The sequence below is a fragment of the Hylobates moloch genome, unplaced genomic scaffold (genome assembly GCF_009828535.3).
Source record: "Hylobates moloch isolate HMO894 unplaced genomic scaffold, HMol_V3 SCAFFOLD_9, whole genome shotgun sequence".
NCBI classification, from domain to species: domain Eukaryota; kingdom Metazoa; phylum Chordata; class Mammalia; order Primates; family Hylobatidae; genus Hylobates; species Hylobates moloch.
The window spans coordinates 32,167,288-32,186,331 of record NW_026652284.1 but is presented as its reverse complement, the minus strand read 5'-3'; the positions used below and the strand labels follow the sequence as shown (position 1 = coordinate 32,186,331).

Here is a 19,044-nt window from a genome sequence, read left to right as displayed (position 1 = left end):
CTTAAGTATAATTAAATCCAGATATTTCAAGAAACCAGAGAATGAACTCATGTCTTTTCATTTCAGTTTTCAATTTATTTTTAGTGCCACTGACTGTTTATTTTAATCATTGATTCAGTAAACATTTGTTCAATGTCTACTGTGATAGAAATTGTGCACAACAAAATAGGTGTTTAGTTTTTTTTCTTGAGGATTGGACAAAGTTCATTTCCAGTTTAAAGACTTTATAGTTACCTATAAATGCCCTTTCCTATCTGGTAGCATGGGGCACATGATATAGACCCTTAACACATGTTGTTGGTTAAATTAGCAAGTTGAGCCATATGGAATGGCCACATTCCGCCATTTTAACCTACCAAAGCAGCATGTTTCTATAGTTGAGCCTAATAAATGAATATTCAGATACAAAATTAAATATTTTAAATATTTAATTATCTTTCTAATAAAATTTTCAAGAGTAGGTTTTACAGTGAAACCGAGTAACATAGAAAGTAAATTATGTGTACACATGCCTTTGATGGTTATTAAAAACAGATGTTCAATGTTCTTGGTAAATCTTAAAAATTATGCCTTTTTTGTCAATAAAACAGGAGCTCACCACTGAATAAAGTCAGCATTTATCTCTATGTTATACACTAATATTGACAGTGCTTCTTTATTCCAGAAGAGTCTATGAACCCTTGAAATATTTAGTACACATTTGAGAGGAGGTTATTTTTCCCTTTGTTGTTTCCACTTCTAGTGGAAGTGATTTTTCAATATGTGGAATGTGTAGCTTTGTGTTTCTGTAGTTTGTATATATCCAACCACCTGAAGAAATGAACTCTGTGTGTTAGCTTCTTTCCATTTGAAAAATCTCTAGTTCAGAATTTCACAGTGGAAACCTATCTTCAATGTGGGTGTATTAGTCTGTTTTCTCACTGCTATAAAGAAATACCTGAGATTGTGGGTACTTTATAAAGGAAAGAAGTTTGATTGACTCACAGGTCTGCATAGCCAGGAAGGCCTCAGAAAACTTAGAATGGGAGAAGGCAGAAGGGGAAGGAGGCATGCCTTACATGGTGGCAGGCAAGAGAGAGCAGAGACCGTGTGTGTCAGAATACAGGAAAAACTGCCATGTATAAAACCATCAGATCTCGTGAAAATTCACTCACTATCACAAGAACAGCATGGGAGAAACCACCCCCATAATCCAATCACTTTCCACCAGGTCTCTTCCTCAACACCTGGGGATTACAATTCAAGGTGAGATTTGGGTGGGGACACAAAGCCTAACCATATCAGTGGGCTAACCAAAACTCCAGTCAATTGCAGGATAAGAATCCTGGTAAACATATACAAATCAATTCATACCAAAACTATAAATATATTACTTATTTGGAAGAATTATAGGAATTCATATTCTTATATATTAGAACATACTTATAGCTCATGAAGTTTAATAACTCCATTCAGGAGAGACAGATTTGCTTATAATTGCAAACGATTGAACATCATATACTCTTTTCCCCATGTGTATTTCACGTTGAGTAGGTTTAGTTGTTAATTTTAAAAATTTTGTTGATAATATTGTATTTAATTTGCCAACAAAAACTGACGAATTGGACTTTGAGTTTTGTTTAGGAAAATGTCATTGCAGCAAATGCAAATTGTGTCCCATCAGGTATAGAAAATATAAATAAATGAAGCCTTATTTTTCTCCCTCAGATTTTATCAAACAATTTAATGATTCTAGAATAGAGTCACAATATTGATTAGGAAAAAATATTTTAATATTTCTAACATTTTTTGGTGTTTAGTGTTTTCTGTAAAGCATATTTGCTAAAATGTGTGTGGTCATTTATAGAGCTCAAATTCACATTTTTCACAGGTGTGAGTTTAGTGAAAAGATGAAATGCTAGTGAATGTAGATGCTTAATGCATTGGTTTTCACCATCTGCAACATTTTTCAAAGCATTCTCTATGTTCTCTTTGATCACAGATAGTGAGACACAGCTCCGTAGAGACATGGTTTTCTGCCAGACTCTTGTGGCCACTGTCTGTGCCTTCTCTGAGCAGCTCATGGCGGCCTTGAACCAGATGTTTGACAACAGCAAGGAAAATGAGATGGAAACTTGGGAAGCCAGCAGGAGGTGGCTGGACCAGATAGCGAATGCAGGTGTTCTTTTTCACTTTCAGTCACTTCTGTCACCAAACTTGGTAAGGAAATCACTGGACTCCCACTGTCTGTGTCAACTGTAACCTGCACTGTAACATGTTTTGAAATAAGAAGTAGTTATTTTGTTCCCCCTGGTTATCCCTATGAATGTGCATGCATTCAGCTACTTTAAAAATACACATTTTTCTGTGGTCCTTCAAATTTTAATAATATATAGAATGTATTCCTTCTTTCCTGATTTGTATCTCTTCTCTGTGGCTGCTAAAAGCTGAGAAAGCCTCCATCTGTTACTGATTCTTGTATGCCTACACACTGACTGGAGAAAGTCATCAGAAGAAAAAGGGTCTTTCTGCTGCTGTTCCTTATTCCCAGTCCAAGGACACAGGCTGCTGTGAAACCAAAGCTCCTGTTGAGATTCATGTCCTGGAGCAGGCTTGAGAGCCAAGCTGAGAGAGCTCAAATACCATACTGCCTGACAATCTGTTTAATATTTGCATATGTTAAATAATTTTAGTTCTTTTCTTTGTATGCATGTTTGTCCTGTTAAATCGAAGAGCATTGCCTTAATTACTGAGAATATTCTATATTTATGCATTGGGTTTCCACAGTGGATACGATGAAAGCATCTTGAAATATTCGAAAAATAAAACTGTGGTGAACTTAAGAGTGTTTTCACTCCAAACTGTGGTTTGGATAGTTATCATCATGTTTAAAAGCAAATGTGTTCACTTTAATATATAAACGTTAGGTGATCACTGAATAGAATTGTGATTTTAAATATGACAGCCTATTTCATCTGTTAAAGTACACATAGAAAATGTAGCTACCAAGTAACATGTTTGAGCTTAAAAACAGATGTATGTGTGTGTGTGTTTGTGTGTGTGTGAGTGTGTGTGTGTGTGAATTACATATGATAGGAAGCCTACTTTGTAGCCCATGGTAGGCATCAATTATCTGTTGAATGAATGTGTAAATGAGTAAGGCTTTATTTCTATTCTATTTTCCTTACTTTTAAACTGCCATTGTCTAATCAAGTGCCGATGCTTTTACTTTAATTTTACTGGAAATCTCAAAGAATATGAGAAAATATTTAACAATCATATATTTGATGAGTGACATATGCAGAATATGTAAAGAACCCTTAAAATTCAACAGTAAAATGATAAATAACCAATTAAAAAGTAGACAAAGGATTTGAATAGATATTTCTCCAAAGATATAAAAGCGTCCAAAAAGCACATGAAAAGATGATCAACATCATTAGCCATTAGAGAAATGCAGCTCAAAACCACAATGAAACACCACAATGCGTGTGATGCGGGTGGCTATAATACAAAAGACAGATAGTACCAAGTTTTGGGGAGGATGTGGAGGAATTTTGTCACCCTCCTAAGTTGCTCCTGGGAAGTGGCACAGCCGTTTTGGAAACTGGTTTGGCAGTTCCTCAAAATATGAACCATAGAGTTTCCATATTACCTAGAAATCCTATTTCTAGGTAACATCCAAAATAAATGAAAACTTACATTCACACAAAATCTTGTGTGCAAACATTCCTAGCAAGATTATTCATAGTAGCTAAAAAATTGAAACAACTTATGTTCATCAACTGATGAATGAACAAAATGTGATGTGTCCATATAATGGAATATTATTCAGCAATTAAAAGGAATGGAGTACTGATACATGCTACAACATGGATAAACACTGAAAGCATTATACTAAGTGAAATAAGCCAGTCACAAAAGACCTCATATAGTTTGATTCCGTTATGGTGAAATGTACTAACTAGGTACATTTTAGAGGCAGAAAGTAGACTAGTGGTTGCTACAGCTGATGGTTGGGGGCAGGAAAATGAGGAGTGAATACTATTGGGTATTGGGTTTCTTTGGGGGATGATAAAAATATTCTAAAGTTAGACGATGGTGCTAGCTGGACAGCTCTGCGAATATACTAAAACCCCTGAGCTATACATTTTAAATGGGTGAATTTTACAGTATGTGAGTTATATCTCAATGAAGCAGTGTGGTTTTTTTTTCAACTGGTCTTGTGAAACCCTTAAATTTATTTAAGGAATTGATTTTAAAAAGAAAATAGAGAGGTTGCTAAGGAAAGAAAAATTCAAGAAACCCATAGTCTTTCTGCTTCTGTCACAAAGGCAGAAAGAAAACATCCACCCAGGAATGTGAATGGCTCTCTAGGAGCAGCGCTCTGGTGGTCTGTGTGCCCCTGAGCGCGAGGCACAGCCAGTGGTCACTTGGGCCTGGCTTTGGCAATGTTGGCTGGAACACCATGGCTTGTGCTGTAGCTCTCAAAGGCCACACTGTCTGGAACATTTCTTTGTGAATTTCTGTCTACCAGAAAAAACACTGATTCTTCAGTCCTGTCCTTTCTTTCTAGGGTCATGACATTTTTTTGCTGCTTCAAAAGGAATTTTTTAAGATAATAGTTTAATAAACATTTATCCAGTACTTACTGTGTACTGTGCACTATATTAAACATCACACCAAGGTACAAAGGTGACAGTTCTTCCAACCTCTTTGTGTCTCCACGCTGCCCTCCTTTGGGGTCTGGGGCTACCTCCACCGATTCTTTATCACAGAATGGAAATTCTTTACCACCTCCTTCATCTTCTACTAATGCTGCCCCCAAATTTGGCTATGAGCTTACAGCAACCTTTCTTTTTGAGACAGAGGCTCACTCTGTCACCCAGGCTGGAGTGCAGTGGCGCGATCTTGGCTCACTGCGACCTCTGCCTTCCAGGTTCAAGTGATTCTCCTGTCTCAGCCTCCCGAGTAGCTGGATTACAGGCGTGCACCATCATGCTCAGCTAATTTTTGTATTTTTAGTAGAGACAGGGTTTCACCATTTTTGTCAGGCTGGTCTTGAACTCCTGACCTCAGGTGATCCACCCATCTCAGCCCCACAAACTGTTGGGATTATAGGCATGAGCCACCATGCCTGGCCTACAGCAACTTTTACAAATGCTGTATACAACATGTTAAACTAACTGTTTAAAAGGATCATTGGCATTTTATTTTTTTAAGAGATGAGGTCTTGCTCTGTTGCCCAGGCTGGAGTGTAGCAGTGCAATCTTGGCTCACTGCAGCCTCAACCTCCTGGGCTCAAGTGATCTTCCCACCTCAGCCTCCCAAGTAGCTAGGACCATAGGTTCATGCCACCATACCCAGATAATTTTTTGATTTTTTGAGAGATAGTGTCTCACTATGTTGCCCAAGCTGGTCTTGAATTCCTGGGCTCAAGTGATCCTCCTGCCTCGGCCTCCCAAAGTGCTGGGGTTACAGGTGTGAGTCACCATGCCTGACCATTGACATTCTTAAGGAAACAAATATTACCTTTGGAAGATAAGCTATATATGACAAAGTTAATTATATTTTCATGATAAAACTATTAAAAGACCCTGTAAATAATGCATTAATCTGCTAATAGGAAGGCCAGAATCTAGTACCAGAAAGATGACATCACTGAGACACACACTGACTTTTTTAATGTCTGGGCCTTACTTGCCTTAGCTATAAAACTATATGCTATAAGAATGAGATGAATGATTAAAACAAACCAGATCTGTTACTCACAAGATTCTAGACTAAGACGCCACAAAGACAAGTGAGGTGAAAATGATTCTTGCTCCCAAGCTCGTTGGAAGCCAAATAACCACACATTAAAATTGATTTTAATTACAGTTACTAAAAATAGCAAATAAATATTAATAAGTTATCTCATTATAAAACAGGATAGCTATTATGTAGTTTGTCTTTTAAATAAAACAACATTTTTGCTTTTCAGATGTTATAAGATTTTAGAAGTTTAGATGCAAATAGCATGCTTTTCGTGTTCTGTAAATAATAAATGAAATCAATATGATTAGAATCCAGCTACAAAATAGACTGAAAAATGTGTGTATAACATAACCTTTTAAACAATAGAGAAAAGGGAAAACATAAAACCATAAAAGAAACTTGTAACTTTAAGAGATTTGTTCATTTCATTTTGGGCAGTAAATTATTAAAGTCTTTATAATTTTGTTTTGTACCTGTGTATAAATAAAATACAGCGAAGTTGTTTTGGTCTGAATTTACATTATGTCATGTTATGTTATATTGCTTTATATCATCTTGTATTATACATTGTTTTTCTTTCTTTGTAGACAGATGAACAAGCCATGTTAGAAGATACACTGGTTGCACTATTTGACTTGGAAAAGGTTTCCTTTTACTTTAAACCTTCAGAAGAGGAACCCCTGGTTGCAAGTAAGTAATTAGGTATTTACAAAATTTATTTGGTATCAAATAATTATATATGATATAACTTTGGTATTAATATATTTGATAAGTATTTTATGAACTGAACGATTGAAATGTATCCTTTTGATTTAGAAATTTTCCATCACTAATCTGACAAAGGCAGTATTTTAAAAGTTTTATATTCAGAGAAGTAGCAATATATACGGTTTAATGTAAAATAACCATATATTTTACATTAAACAAAGTAAAATAACTTGCTTTTACTTTCTGCAAGTTATCATTACCTACTATTTCCACATTCCATAAATATAGTTAAAATAGATCTATCAGTCTAAGAAATCTTCAGTAGTTTGTTATTATTTTTATATGTCTCTTATTTCTTCAAAAGTATGAGTATCGTGTGTATTAGGCTAGAAGGTGTAAGCTTCTTCAGGTTTTATTTCTCACATTCCTAATGTCCAGTACAATAAATAAGGACTCCATACATTTTCATTTGATTCAAGATCTGACTTAAGATGATAATCATTTATTTATTCATATATCAAAAGCTCTTTAAATGCCTACTTCTTTCCAAGACTATTCTTGGTGTTGGATTCAGTAGAGAACTAAACGGATATCTCTTATGGGGATTAAGTTAAGGTGAGGAGAGATAAATAATAGGCAAAATGATTTTATAATAAATTAGAAGGCAATTGTGTGAAAGATATTTAGGGAAACAAAAGAGAGCAAAGGATACCAATGAAGGGGCAGATGAAAGGTTGCAGATAATGAATGGGGTAGGGAGGAATCTTTACCTAAAAGGAGAGCAGAGCCCTGAAAAGGTTAAGGGAGTTGTGGAGATATCGGAGGAGCAGTGTCCCAGGCTCACTGGACTCTGAGGCTGGGAGCAGATATGGCATGCTCTCAGGATAGCAAGTTGGCCTGCATAGGTGGAGTGGAGCAAGTGAGGGGAACAGAAAAAGAGATGGAAACAGCAAGGAGGCCAGACTATGCAGGGCTTGCCAGCTGTTGAAAGAGCTTTGCTTCCTAACCATGACATTGAACGGATGAATTATGGGATGTGGCTTCCATATTGAAAGGCTGTCTCTGACTGCTGTGTTAAATAGACTATTCTAGGACCAAGGGCAGAAGCCCAGTGATCAGCTAAAAAGCTACCTCTCCCAGGTGGGAGAGGATGGTGACTTGGCCTGGAGGGTAGCTGTGGAGATTATTTAAAAATAAAGCAATGTCAATACTGTTTAATTTATGAAAATAGAGAGAACAGAATATTATTAAAGTTTCATTTCCTCTGATGAATGAGGAAGAGAACAAGAAGCACAAAGTTAGAAATTTAGGTTATATTTATTCAAGAATTTTTCTGGCAGAGGGTATTATTTGATAAGGATAATATTATTTGAACAAATCGTGTGGTTTGCTGTGGATATGTATAGAATAGGATATATTTTCATTTACTTGAATAATGTGGGCATAGTTTTGCTGAAGGCAGAGAGAACTCTATTTTCATGAGATAACCCAATGTGTTGTTTAAAGTTTCGCCTGAGGAACTGCAAGTTCACAGGAGTACTGTTTCCATGGTTCTCCCATGACATTATTGGCAAATGGTCTGTTGAACAAGTAGGAGAAGAACCAATATCATAAGCTTGATAAAATACTTCCTTACTGCATATCTACTGTGAAAGATTTAACTTTGGAACACATACTAAATATAAAAAATAATTGAGACCATGTAAGTAATAATAATATGTAAATGTAGATGTCACTATAACAGATACAGGCATTCTGAATATATTTGGCAATACATTTTAGTGTATCTCTTCAAAGTGTAACCTCAACTTCTGAAAATGGTTCTCTAGTGAGGGGCTGGTTCCAATGCTGCACTATTGCACACTAAAAACAGTGAAGATAGGAATATAATTATTATTTTAAGTTGATGCAGGAAATAAAATTATTCTGTATTCAGAGGTCATCACATCTTATTTAAGTGGGGTAAGAAAATGAAGCTTTATTATGCATTGCATGTAGTTTGATCTTTCTGTTACTTAGATGCGGAGAAGTCAGATTCACTAATTAATTCTGTATCACTGGGATGGAGACTAGTTGGCTGCATGCCTTTGAGGGAGGACTAAGTACAGAGAGGGGGGGAAGCATGAAGGTGTAAAGACACCATTGGCTTTGAAGTCAAGAAATCCAGGTCCAAATCTTGGCTTCATTCTTATCTTTAAGCATGAGAACTATAGCTTTCCCTAACTCACAGGGTTGAGGAACTTAAATAAGATAATGTATTTGAAAGACTCTAGCATTACATATGTGTATACTAGTATTCAGTAAGTATTTGAGTTCATCCTTCTTACTTTATTACTTTGCATTCTTCTCAAAAGCTATATTTATAGCATCACCTATAATCTCACTTTTGCATGAAAAGAATAATGAGATTCTGAAGAATTATGGCATGCCAAGCAAGTAGAAGTCAAATATCTTGATTAAAGACAGTTCATTTTCATTGAAGAAATAATTATTAAATATATATAACATGCTAAGTATTGAACTAAGTTCTAGGGATATCATGGTGTGCAAATGAAACAAGGCTTTTTTTTGGCATGGAGCTTAGACACTTATGAGAGATACAAGGAAGTAAATGGGCAATTTGACCACTTCGTAATAAGGGAAATACGAGGTACTTCCCATGTCTTATTACACAATCAGTGAAGGAGTAATAAACTAGCTAAATGGTAAGTTTGTCTATAATTAAATTTGTTTTGTGGAAAATCTGCATCAGTTTAGGAGAATAACGTAATGACAGCAGGTCTTCTCCTTTTCAATGGTGATATGGGTCATTTATAGTAGTTCATTATTAGGAGAGTGAATATGTTTGAGTCCCCACTATCCTTATATGGACCAGGCATTGTGCTTGGAGGTGTGGGTGCCATCATGGGTGAGACAGGCATGGTTCCTGTCTTCACGGAGCTGACAGCCTAGTTGAGAATAAGGAATTAGGAATCAATAATGAATGAGGAATGAATAATCAACAATCAATAAGAAATCAATATAAAAATAAAACTGTGATAAATCCTATGAAGGAAATAAGCAGATGCATAAAGAAAAAAGGCAAGGCAGCCCTTCAAGGGGTGACTGGTGGAGGATTCTCTGCAGAAGTAGCTTTTAAGCTGAGATCTGAAGCATGAGAAAGACCCAACCCTGCAGAAAGTCAGGGAAGAGCAACCAAGGCAGAGGGAACTAACAGCTTCTTAGTCAAAGACTTATTTTGAAACTCACGGGCCCATTCAATGATTAGAGGCTGTGTTTACAAGGATGGGATGGCACTGATGAAACTCCTCTCTGGGATGAATCCTTCTACAGGATGCCACCAGAGACCTTTTCCTCTTGCAATATTGGTTTTGAAATGTTTAAATATTATATAGTCCTAATTATCAAGTTTGTTTTTTATAGCTAATAAATTTCCACAAATAAAAGGCAACAATTTTCAACTCCACATTAGTATTATGCACTTTTTAAAAAGGCTTTATATTTTTAGAACACTTTTAGGCTCACAGCAAAATTGACAGGAAGGTACAGAGATTTTCCATACCCCTGTCCCTACACATGCACAGCCTCCCCAACTGTCAATAGCTCTCACGATAGAGGTACACTTCTTAAAATCAATGAACTATATTAGCATATCATAATCCCTCAAAGTTCATAGTTTACATTAGGATTCACTCTTGGAGCTGTACGTTCTCTGGATCTGGACAAATGTGTAATGACATGTATCCACCATTATAGTATCATACAGAGTATTTTTACTGCCCTAAAATCCCATGTGGATTGCCTGTTCATTCCTCCTCCCTCCCACTCTGCACCCAACCCCTGGCATCCACTGATTTTCTTTACTTTCTCCACAGTTTTGCCTTTTTCAGAACATGTATAGTTGGGATCATACAGTAGGTAGCCTTTCAGATTGTCTTCTCTCACTTAGTAATATGCATTTAAACTTCCTTCATGTCTTTTCATGGCTTGATAGCTCATTTCTTTTTAGCACAGAAGAAAATTCCATTGGCTGGATGTACCACAGTTTATCCATTCAAAGGACATCTTGGTTGCTTTTAAGTTTTGGCATTTATGAAGAGTGGCTGTAAGCACATATGTGTAGGTTTTTATGTAGATGTAAGTTTTCAGCTCTTTTGGGTAGATACCAAGGACCATGATTCCTGGATCGTATGTTAAGAGCTTCTTAGTTTGGCAAGAAAGTTTCAAATTGTTTTCCAGAGTGGCTATGGGCATGGAGACTGGTAAGAAATACAAAGGCATAAATGGGCAATTTAACCACTTTAGTGATAAGGAAACTACAAGGTACTCCCATATCATATTATTTAATTAGTGAGAGAGGACTAAACTAGCTAAAGGATTAAATTTTATATAATGAAATTTATTTTGTGGAAAATCTGCATTTTTCCCTCCAGTGATGAATGAGTGCTCCTATCACTCCACATCCTTGTCAGCATTTGGTGTTGTCAGTGTTCTGGATTTTGGCCCCTCTATGAGTGTATAGTGGTAGCTCAGTACTGTTTTAATTTGCATTTTCCTGATAACAAATGATAAGAGCATCATTTCATATGATTATTTGCCATCTCTATATCTTCTTGAAAGAGTTGTCTGTTGAGGTCTTTAGCCCATTTTTAAAATTGGTGATATAGTTTGGATGTGTGTCCTTACCCAAATCTCATGCTTAATTGTAATCCCCAGTGTTGGAGGTGGGGCCTGGTGGAGGTGATTGGATCATGGGGGTGGATTTCTCATGAATGATGTTGTGCCTTCCCCTTAGTACTGTCTTCATGATAATGAATTCTCATGAGAGCTGGTTGTTTTAAAGTGTGTAGCACCTCCCCGCTTGCTCTCTTGCTCTTGCCATATGATGTGCCTGCTACCCCTTTCGTCTTCTGCCATGGTTATAAGTTTCCTGAGGCCTCCTCAGAAGCTGAGCAGATGTGAGCATCTTGCTTCCTGTACAGCCTGCAGAACTGTGAACCAATTAAAGCTCTTTTCTTTATAAATTACTCACTCTTAGACATTTTTATGGATTAATACACTTGGGTTGTTTGTTTTCTTATTGTTGAGTTTGAAGAGTTATCTGTGTATTTTGGATGACAGTTTTTATCAGATGTGTCTTTTGCAAATATTTTCACCCAGTCTGTTCCTTGTTTTCTCATTCTCTTGACAATGTCTTTTGCAGAACAGAAGTTTTACATTTGATGGGATCTAGCTTGTCTATTATTTCTTTCATGGATTGTGCCTTTGGTGTTCTTTCTAAAAGTCATCAGTATTTCCAAGGTCATCTAAATTTTCTCTTATATAATCTGGCAGGAATTGTATAGTTTTTCATTTTATATTTAAGTCTATAATTCATTCTGGGTTAATTTTTGTGGAGGATATAAGGTGAGTGTCTAGATTTATGTTTTTGCATGTAGATGCCCAGTTCTTCCAGAAACATTTGTTGAAAAGACTTATCTTTGCTCCATTGTATTATCTTTGCTCCTTTGTCAGAGATCAGTTGACTATATATATGTTAGACTGTTTCTGAGCTCTCTGTTCTATTTCATTGATCTATTTGTCTGTTCTTTGGCCAATACCATGCTGTCTTCATTACTGTAGTTTCATAGTAAGTCTTAAAGGAGTATCAGTCTTCCAACTTTGTTCTCCTTTTTCTATGTTATGTTGGCTATTTTGGGTCTTTTGCCTTTTCATATAAACTTTAGAATTAGTTTGTCAATATCCAAGAAATAACCTGTTGGGATTTTACTTGGTGTTTCACTGACATTGTGGATCAAGCTGGGAAGAAATGACACCTTAACAATAGTGAATCTTCCTATCCATGAACATAAAATGTCTTTCCATTTACTGAGTTCTTAAAAATTTTTTTTCACCAGTTTTTTTTGTTTTCCTTATATAGATCTTGTAATATTTTGTTAGAGTTATACCTAAGTATTTTATTTTGGGGAGGTGCTAATATAAATGGCATTATGTTGTTAATTTCAAATTCCACTTGTTCACTGCTGGTATGTAAGAAAGGAATTGACTTTTTATATTAACCTGTATCCTGCAACCTGGCTATAATTGCTTATTAGTTCCAGGAGCATTTTTTTGTTAATGTTTTCGTTTCCCATTCTTTATAGTTTCTTTTTTCTTGTCTTATTTTATTGCAATAGCCAGGACTTCCAGTATGATGTTGAAAGGAGTGGTAATGGGCTGGGTGTGGTGGTGGCTTATGCCTGTAATCTCAACACTTTGTGAGGCCAAGGCTGGAGGATCACTTGATCCCAGGAGTTTTAGTGCTCTTAGTTTGAACTTCACTTTAAATTAATATACTTTATAATTTTCATTAAGTTTTAGTTCCTTGATTCCTAATATAACATCTTTATTTGTTCTATGTTAGTTCTATAATATGAAACTCCAACTGTTGTATCATTATCACTATTTTTCTTTCAATAACATTATCCATTTGTTAGCATAGAGGTTGCCTATATTGATGCCAAAGATGAAGGGTATGGAATTTAACACAAGTTAAAATATATATGTGAGACAGTGTGTGAAAAGGGGAACTAGAGGATACAGATATTTAGTAGGTATAAATCTGTATTTTATTTAGTGTCCATGGTTCTTTTAGTCTTTATTTTAGAAATCAGAAAAAAAGGATTTTCCCAATTATTAAAATGCTATTAATTTTCAACCCTTTGGGTAAGAAACCTGTTCATTCTCTTTTCTAAATCAAATGCTTCATGTCTTTATTTAAAAAAATAGTAATAAAAATAAAATAAGTACTTTATATGGCATGAAGGAGATAAATAGGTATTAATGACATGTTTCCCTATTCGTATGCAGAATTAAATAGATAGATTTAATAAGGAGCCTGGAATCTGTGATCATAGATGCCATTTAACCCTGAACTCTACTTTTTTTTTTCTTTTTTTTTTTGAGGTGGAGTCTCGCTCTGTCGCCCAGGCTGGAGTGCAGTGGCGCAATCTCGGCTCACTGCAAGCTCCGCCTCCCGGGTTCACGCCATTCTCCTGCCTCAGCCTCCCAAGTAGCTGGGACTACAGGTGCCCGCCACCACGCCCAGCTAATTTTTTGTATTTTTAGTTGAGACGGGGTTTCACCGTGTTAACCAGGATGGTCTCGATCTCCTGACCTCATGATCCACCCACCTCTGCCTCCCAAAGTGCTGGGATTACAGGCGTGAGCCACTGCACCCAGCCCGAACTCTACTTTTATATATAGTTTTATTTCAAGAAGCAGGTTAGAAGTTATAAATACTGAGTGAGGAACATGTATTAAATGCCAATTACATTTGTTTGTCCTTAATTTTTTTTTTTTTTTGAGACGGAGTCTCGCTCTGTCACCCAGGCTGGAGTGCAGTGGCGCAATCTCGGCTCACTGCAAGCTCCGCCTCCCGGGTTCACGCCATTCTCCTGCCTCAGCCTCTCCGAGTAGCTGGGACTACAGGCGCCCGCCACCGCGCCCGGCTAATTTTTTGTATTTTTAGCAGAGACGGGGTTTCACCGTGGTCTCGATCTCCTGACCTCGTGATCCGCCCGCCTCGGCCTCCCAAAGTGCTGGGATTACAAGCGTGAGCCACCGCGCCCGGCCTGTCCTTAATTTTTAACTGGTTACTGTGACTACTCAGCCTTTTAGGATGATTTTACATTCTTTTCTAATGAGACAGAAATATTTGTCATGGATAAGTATCATAAAATGGAGAGGATTTATGATAGCATTGTGAAATACGCCTACTGAAATTTAGTTTTCACGTTTTTTTTTTTTTTAAGTAATTAAATTTAGGATCTTTGAAAATAGCTACAAGACTTGGGACAATTTTTAATGACTGTGGGGCATCAACAAAGGATAATATATTTCCGATCTGGTGCTCAGGGAATAGAGCTTGCAGAATCCATGCTAATTTTGATAGTGGTTGCTGTGTACTCAATTTCTTGCACACTACTTAAGAAGTGTACCCCAAGGACTCATTCTGACTAAAATGTGAATGAAGCAGCTGCCCTGGGAGATTTTGAATCCAAACCATGTGTAGCTAAACACCTCATTTAGTTAAGTGAGACATCGGATCTGTCAAAATGTAACAAAGTTGCCTATTATGGAATTTTTATAATATAGTAACAAATCCATTGCTTTAACTAATGAGAACTGATTTAATATTCTTTCACTGAATAGCACTGTATGTCGAATCCCAACTTGATAAACATGATCACGCTTAATATATTGGGTCAAGTAATTCTCAGGATTCTTTCTGAAGGTTAACAAAAGTACCATCTAGCATATCCTTATTTTAGGAAGTAATATACTGTTAAATCTCATTTTAGATGTTCCTCTTACATATCAAGCAGAAGGAAGTCGGCAAGCTCTGAAAGTTTACTTCTACATTGATGGTTATCATTTTGAACAACTTCCTCAACGGTTGAAAAATGGAGGAGGGTTTAAAATTCATCCTGTTCTTTTTGCACAAGGTAAACTGTTTTTCTTTTGATGGCTGCTGTACTTAAATTATTTTATCTTTATTAATGCTTTTATAAATGTGATTTTAACAGTTGGGATTTTTAAATTAATTTGAAAATATCATTTAGCTAATATATTTGCTTCTGGGAATGTTTATTAAGGAAATAATGCATGATTTAAATATTTACCAAATACAGTTGCAGCATTATTTATAATGGAGAAATAAGACATGAGTGGCGTAAATAAAATAATTTGGGTTAAATAAACTGCTTAAGTAAGTTAAATTATGGTAAAATCATTACAGTTTTATGGTTAAAATATTTTATGAGATAGAAAAAGTTAATATATGCATGCAGATTATTAAACAGAATTTATACTTTAGTATTAATTATATCACACATGTATGTCTGTACCTACATATATGTATGTTAAATGTTTTCAGTATCAATGGATGGTTAAATTGATGCTTTTAAAATTCTTTATGTCAACTTTTCTTTTTGGTCAGAAAATATATATTCCTTTGCTGTTTTGTTTTTCCCAAGAGTGACTATCAACATCTGCAGTAGAATAAATTAAGGTTAGCATGAGCAAGAAAATTCTTGCAGTGAACTCTGTTTCTGAGGGAAGGTCTTGAATCTTTCTTATTTTGGGGTCATAAAATGCTACCTAAAAAAGATCAGAAGTCTTGATTATTGTGGTATGTCCTCTAGTCTATTATTTCTCTCCACATTCTAAAAAAAATGTGTGTCATGTCACAAGATTGTATCAGTTTCTCTGAATGATACCATAGGGAATTTTATTTTTTTCTTCTTTTGAATTTTGAAGAACTACATTGGTTTTGCTGTGGAATTTCAATGCTCTAATAAAAAATGAGAAGAGTAGAGGGAATAAAATCCATCTATCTATATAACTAAAGAATGGACAGGCATATGAAATCTAAATTCACTACTAAATGAAAATTTTGCATTATACCATGATATGGTTTGGCTGTATCCCCACCCATATCTCATCTTGAATTCCCATGTGTTGTGGGAGGGACCTGATGGGAGGTAATTGAATAGTGGGGGCAGGTCTTTCCCATGCTGTTCTCACGATAGTGCATAAGTCTCACGAGATCTGATGGCTTTAAAAATGGAAGTTTCCATGCACAAGCCCTCTCCTCTTGTCTGCCACCGTGTGAGACTTGCCTTTCACCTTCCACTATGATTGTGAGGCCTCCCCAGCCATGTGGAACTGTAAGTCCATTAGACCTCTTTCTTTTGTAAATTGCCCAGTCTTGGATATGTCTTTATCAGAAGTGTGAAAACAGACTAATACATGTCATGTGCATATTATTTTAAAACGCTGAATTCAATTACCGTAGTTTAAAAACTGTGAGTACCTCAAACATACTTGGCAGGAATACATTTCAACAGATGACAATTGCAGTGAAGAGATGATTTTAGGAGTTATTAGAAGGTATTTTCATTTCTGTTTGGAGGACTGTGATTTATAGACAGGGTCAGTGTAGGTAATCCAGATTCTAAAATGAAAAGGAAGAAGAAGAAAAAAAAAGAAGCAGTGGGCAAAAATGGACCTTTGGAGACAAGTTAGAAGAATAATTTAATCTAAAATATGTTGGGCTAGTTGCGGTGGCTCATGCATGTAATCCTAGCACTTTGGGAGGCTGAGGCAGGTGGATCACCTGAGGTCAGAAGTTAGATACCAGCCCAGGCAACATGGTGGAAACCTGTGTCTACTAAAAATACAAAAATTAGCCAGGTGTGTTGGTATGCGCCTGTAATCTCAGCTACTCGGGAGGCTGAGGCACAAGAATTGCTTGAACCTGGGAGGTAGAAGTTGCAGTGAGCCGAGATCGTGCCACTGCACTCCAGCCTGGGCAACAGGGTGAGACTCTGCTTCAATAAATAAATAAATAAATAAATAGCCATTACAGGGATAACTAGTTTGAGAAGATAGGGACGGATGTTGGTCTGGAATGTTAACTTTTACAGGGTTTAGCCCGGACTTACAATTGTTAAAGACTCTTTTCCTTTATTTCTCTTTTCCTTTATTTCTCTCTTCTTAAAAATTTTGTCTTTGAAATTATTACTGAGATGACAGATGGCACTAAGCATCTTTAAAAAAATTATTGCATCTGTGACAAATCAGCCATAAATAGCTGAATAATCATATCCAACAGCAAATGTACACACAGGCAAAGAATTATTTTGCAAGCAACCTCTATTTTATAACTTTGGCAAAAGACAATTTAAAAATAATCCCCAAATATGTATTATTTCAGTGAATATACTATAGCTTTTAAAATGTAATTTAAAGAAAAGCTATAGCAAACATTAGGTTTTTGTATGCTCCCAGCAGCAAAATATGAAAAATGATGTGAATAAGTACCAGTAGAAATATTTCTGCAGTTGAGGTCACAGATAGGTAAACAAGATGGGAAACATTCTGTACCATTAAAAATCTGTCAGTATAAGGTTGTTTATTTAAGGGGGGTGCAGAAGTTCTTCTGCCTTTATAAAACTCCCATGAGGAATCATTAGTAGCTTAGTATTCATCAGATTGAGAGAAGTACAGGAAAATCAGACCTAGTTTGAGTAGAGATTACCATCTGGTAATTGAAGGCAGTGGTAAATGAAAGAGATTCCAAATGTCATCTCTTCCTTTAAATGCTTTAAATGAAATGCTTCCTTTAAATGCTTTAAATGAAAGTTTATTTAAAGCATTTTAGTTTTGTATATACATGACTCTTTGCTAGCAAATAAAAAAATAGAAGAAATGGATGAATTGGAAATTTTCCTAGGAAATTTACTAAAATCAACCCTCCTAAAGTTGTCTGTGGTACCATATACTTAGAGTAGAACAGGAAGCAAATGTGTCACCCCTTTCTCATTTTCCTTGCCTCCATGGATCACTGGGAAAAGGAGGGCACAGTAGTTGATGGGGCATCCTGCAGAGATGGGACCAGCTATTAGATCAGGAATTTCAGGGTTGGAAGTGAGCAGGGTTGGCAGCCAATGTGTATTGCTGAAGGCAAGAACTGCAGAAGAACAGGAACCTAGGCAGACAGAAGTGATACAGATTTTCAAGGTAAGGAACAGAGAAACAGCTGGACAGGAAAGTAAGTGCAAAGCATAACCAACCAAACTGCTAGAATGTGCCAGTCATGCTAAAACAGTCTTCTGGCTGGTATTCCTAAGTGCTTCCTACAGGACAGGGAATGCTGTTGGGATCCCTCAGCCCTTGGTGAGATAAAGCAAGCAACTAGAAGTTGGCAGAAAATGAGAGTACAAAGAGGATAAATATTCAGGGCCACTTCTCTACACGCTCCCCACTGACTAAATTTCCTGATTTGTCAGTGGTTTTCAGTACTTAGCTGCACATTAACGATCTTGGAAAGGTTTTAGAGAATACCCAGGCTCTGCCCCATGCAAAATCAATTAAGGCAGAATCTCTGAGAAGTGGAGCCCAGATACCAGGATATTTTAGAAGCTTTCCAGGTGATTCTGGAGTGAGAAACCACTGTAGGTCTGTGTGGATTATGAAACACTGTGCAATTATCCAGCTAATCTTTATTTAATTAGACTAATTCATTTTACAAATGTTCAGCATGTCTGGATTCTGGGTAGCTGAAGCAAGGGGTCCAGGAACAACGTAAAATATTTCTGCATTGTTAGGTCATTAGGATGCAGGCTGTCCTTAGGAGAAGGTGTGATCCTAGCGGGATAGTTTTCTCCAGCAAAGGCTGGAGAGTGAACAGCTGAGAGATGTCTTCTGCGGCTATCACAGCAGCTGGGCAATGAGCCCATCATTTCTGAGAGAGGATCCGAGCCAGTGGCTCTTTGAGCATCCCCTATAGTCCATGCTTTGCACCTGTCAGACCCATGTCTTTGTGTAGGGACTGGGAGAGGCTTTTCCAGGACTCCCCTGGGCCTCCTTTCTGGATGGGGGAGGGGATAATTTAGGAGAGAAAAATTAAAAGGATTAGCTATAGCCCTTGCAGCCCCAGCTTGTCTACAGCTGCCACAGAGTCTCATTTTCCCTTTTCTGCTATCCATTGTAGATTAGCCTCACCCTCCGTCTGAACCTCTGCTGGTCTCTGTGGCTAATCTATGGCATGACCAA

General features: G+C 36.7%; 1 protein-coding gene across 1 annotated transcript in view; it reads left to right on the top strand.

Annotated features, from left to right (window-relative positions):
* Window positions 1-19,044, top strand: part of PREX2 (phosphatidylinositol-3,4,5-trisphosphate dependent Rac exchange factor 2) — a 278,754-nt gene that overhangs the window by 172,807 nt on the left and 86,903 nt on the right. The window contains exons 32-34 of the mRNA XM_032759608.2: window positions 1,982-2,199; window positions 6,324-6,426; window positions 14,787-14,930. Of these exons, the coding sequence (XP_032615499.1) occupies window positions 1,982-2,199; window positions 6,324-6,426; window positions 14,787-14,930 (465 nt within the window). The remainder of the gene's footprint in view (window positions 1-1,981; window positions 2,200-6,323; window positions 6,427-14,786; window positions 14,931-19,044) is intronic.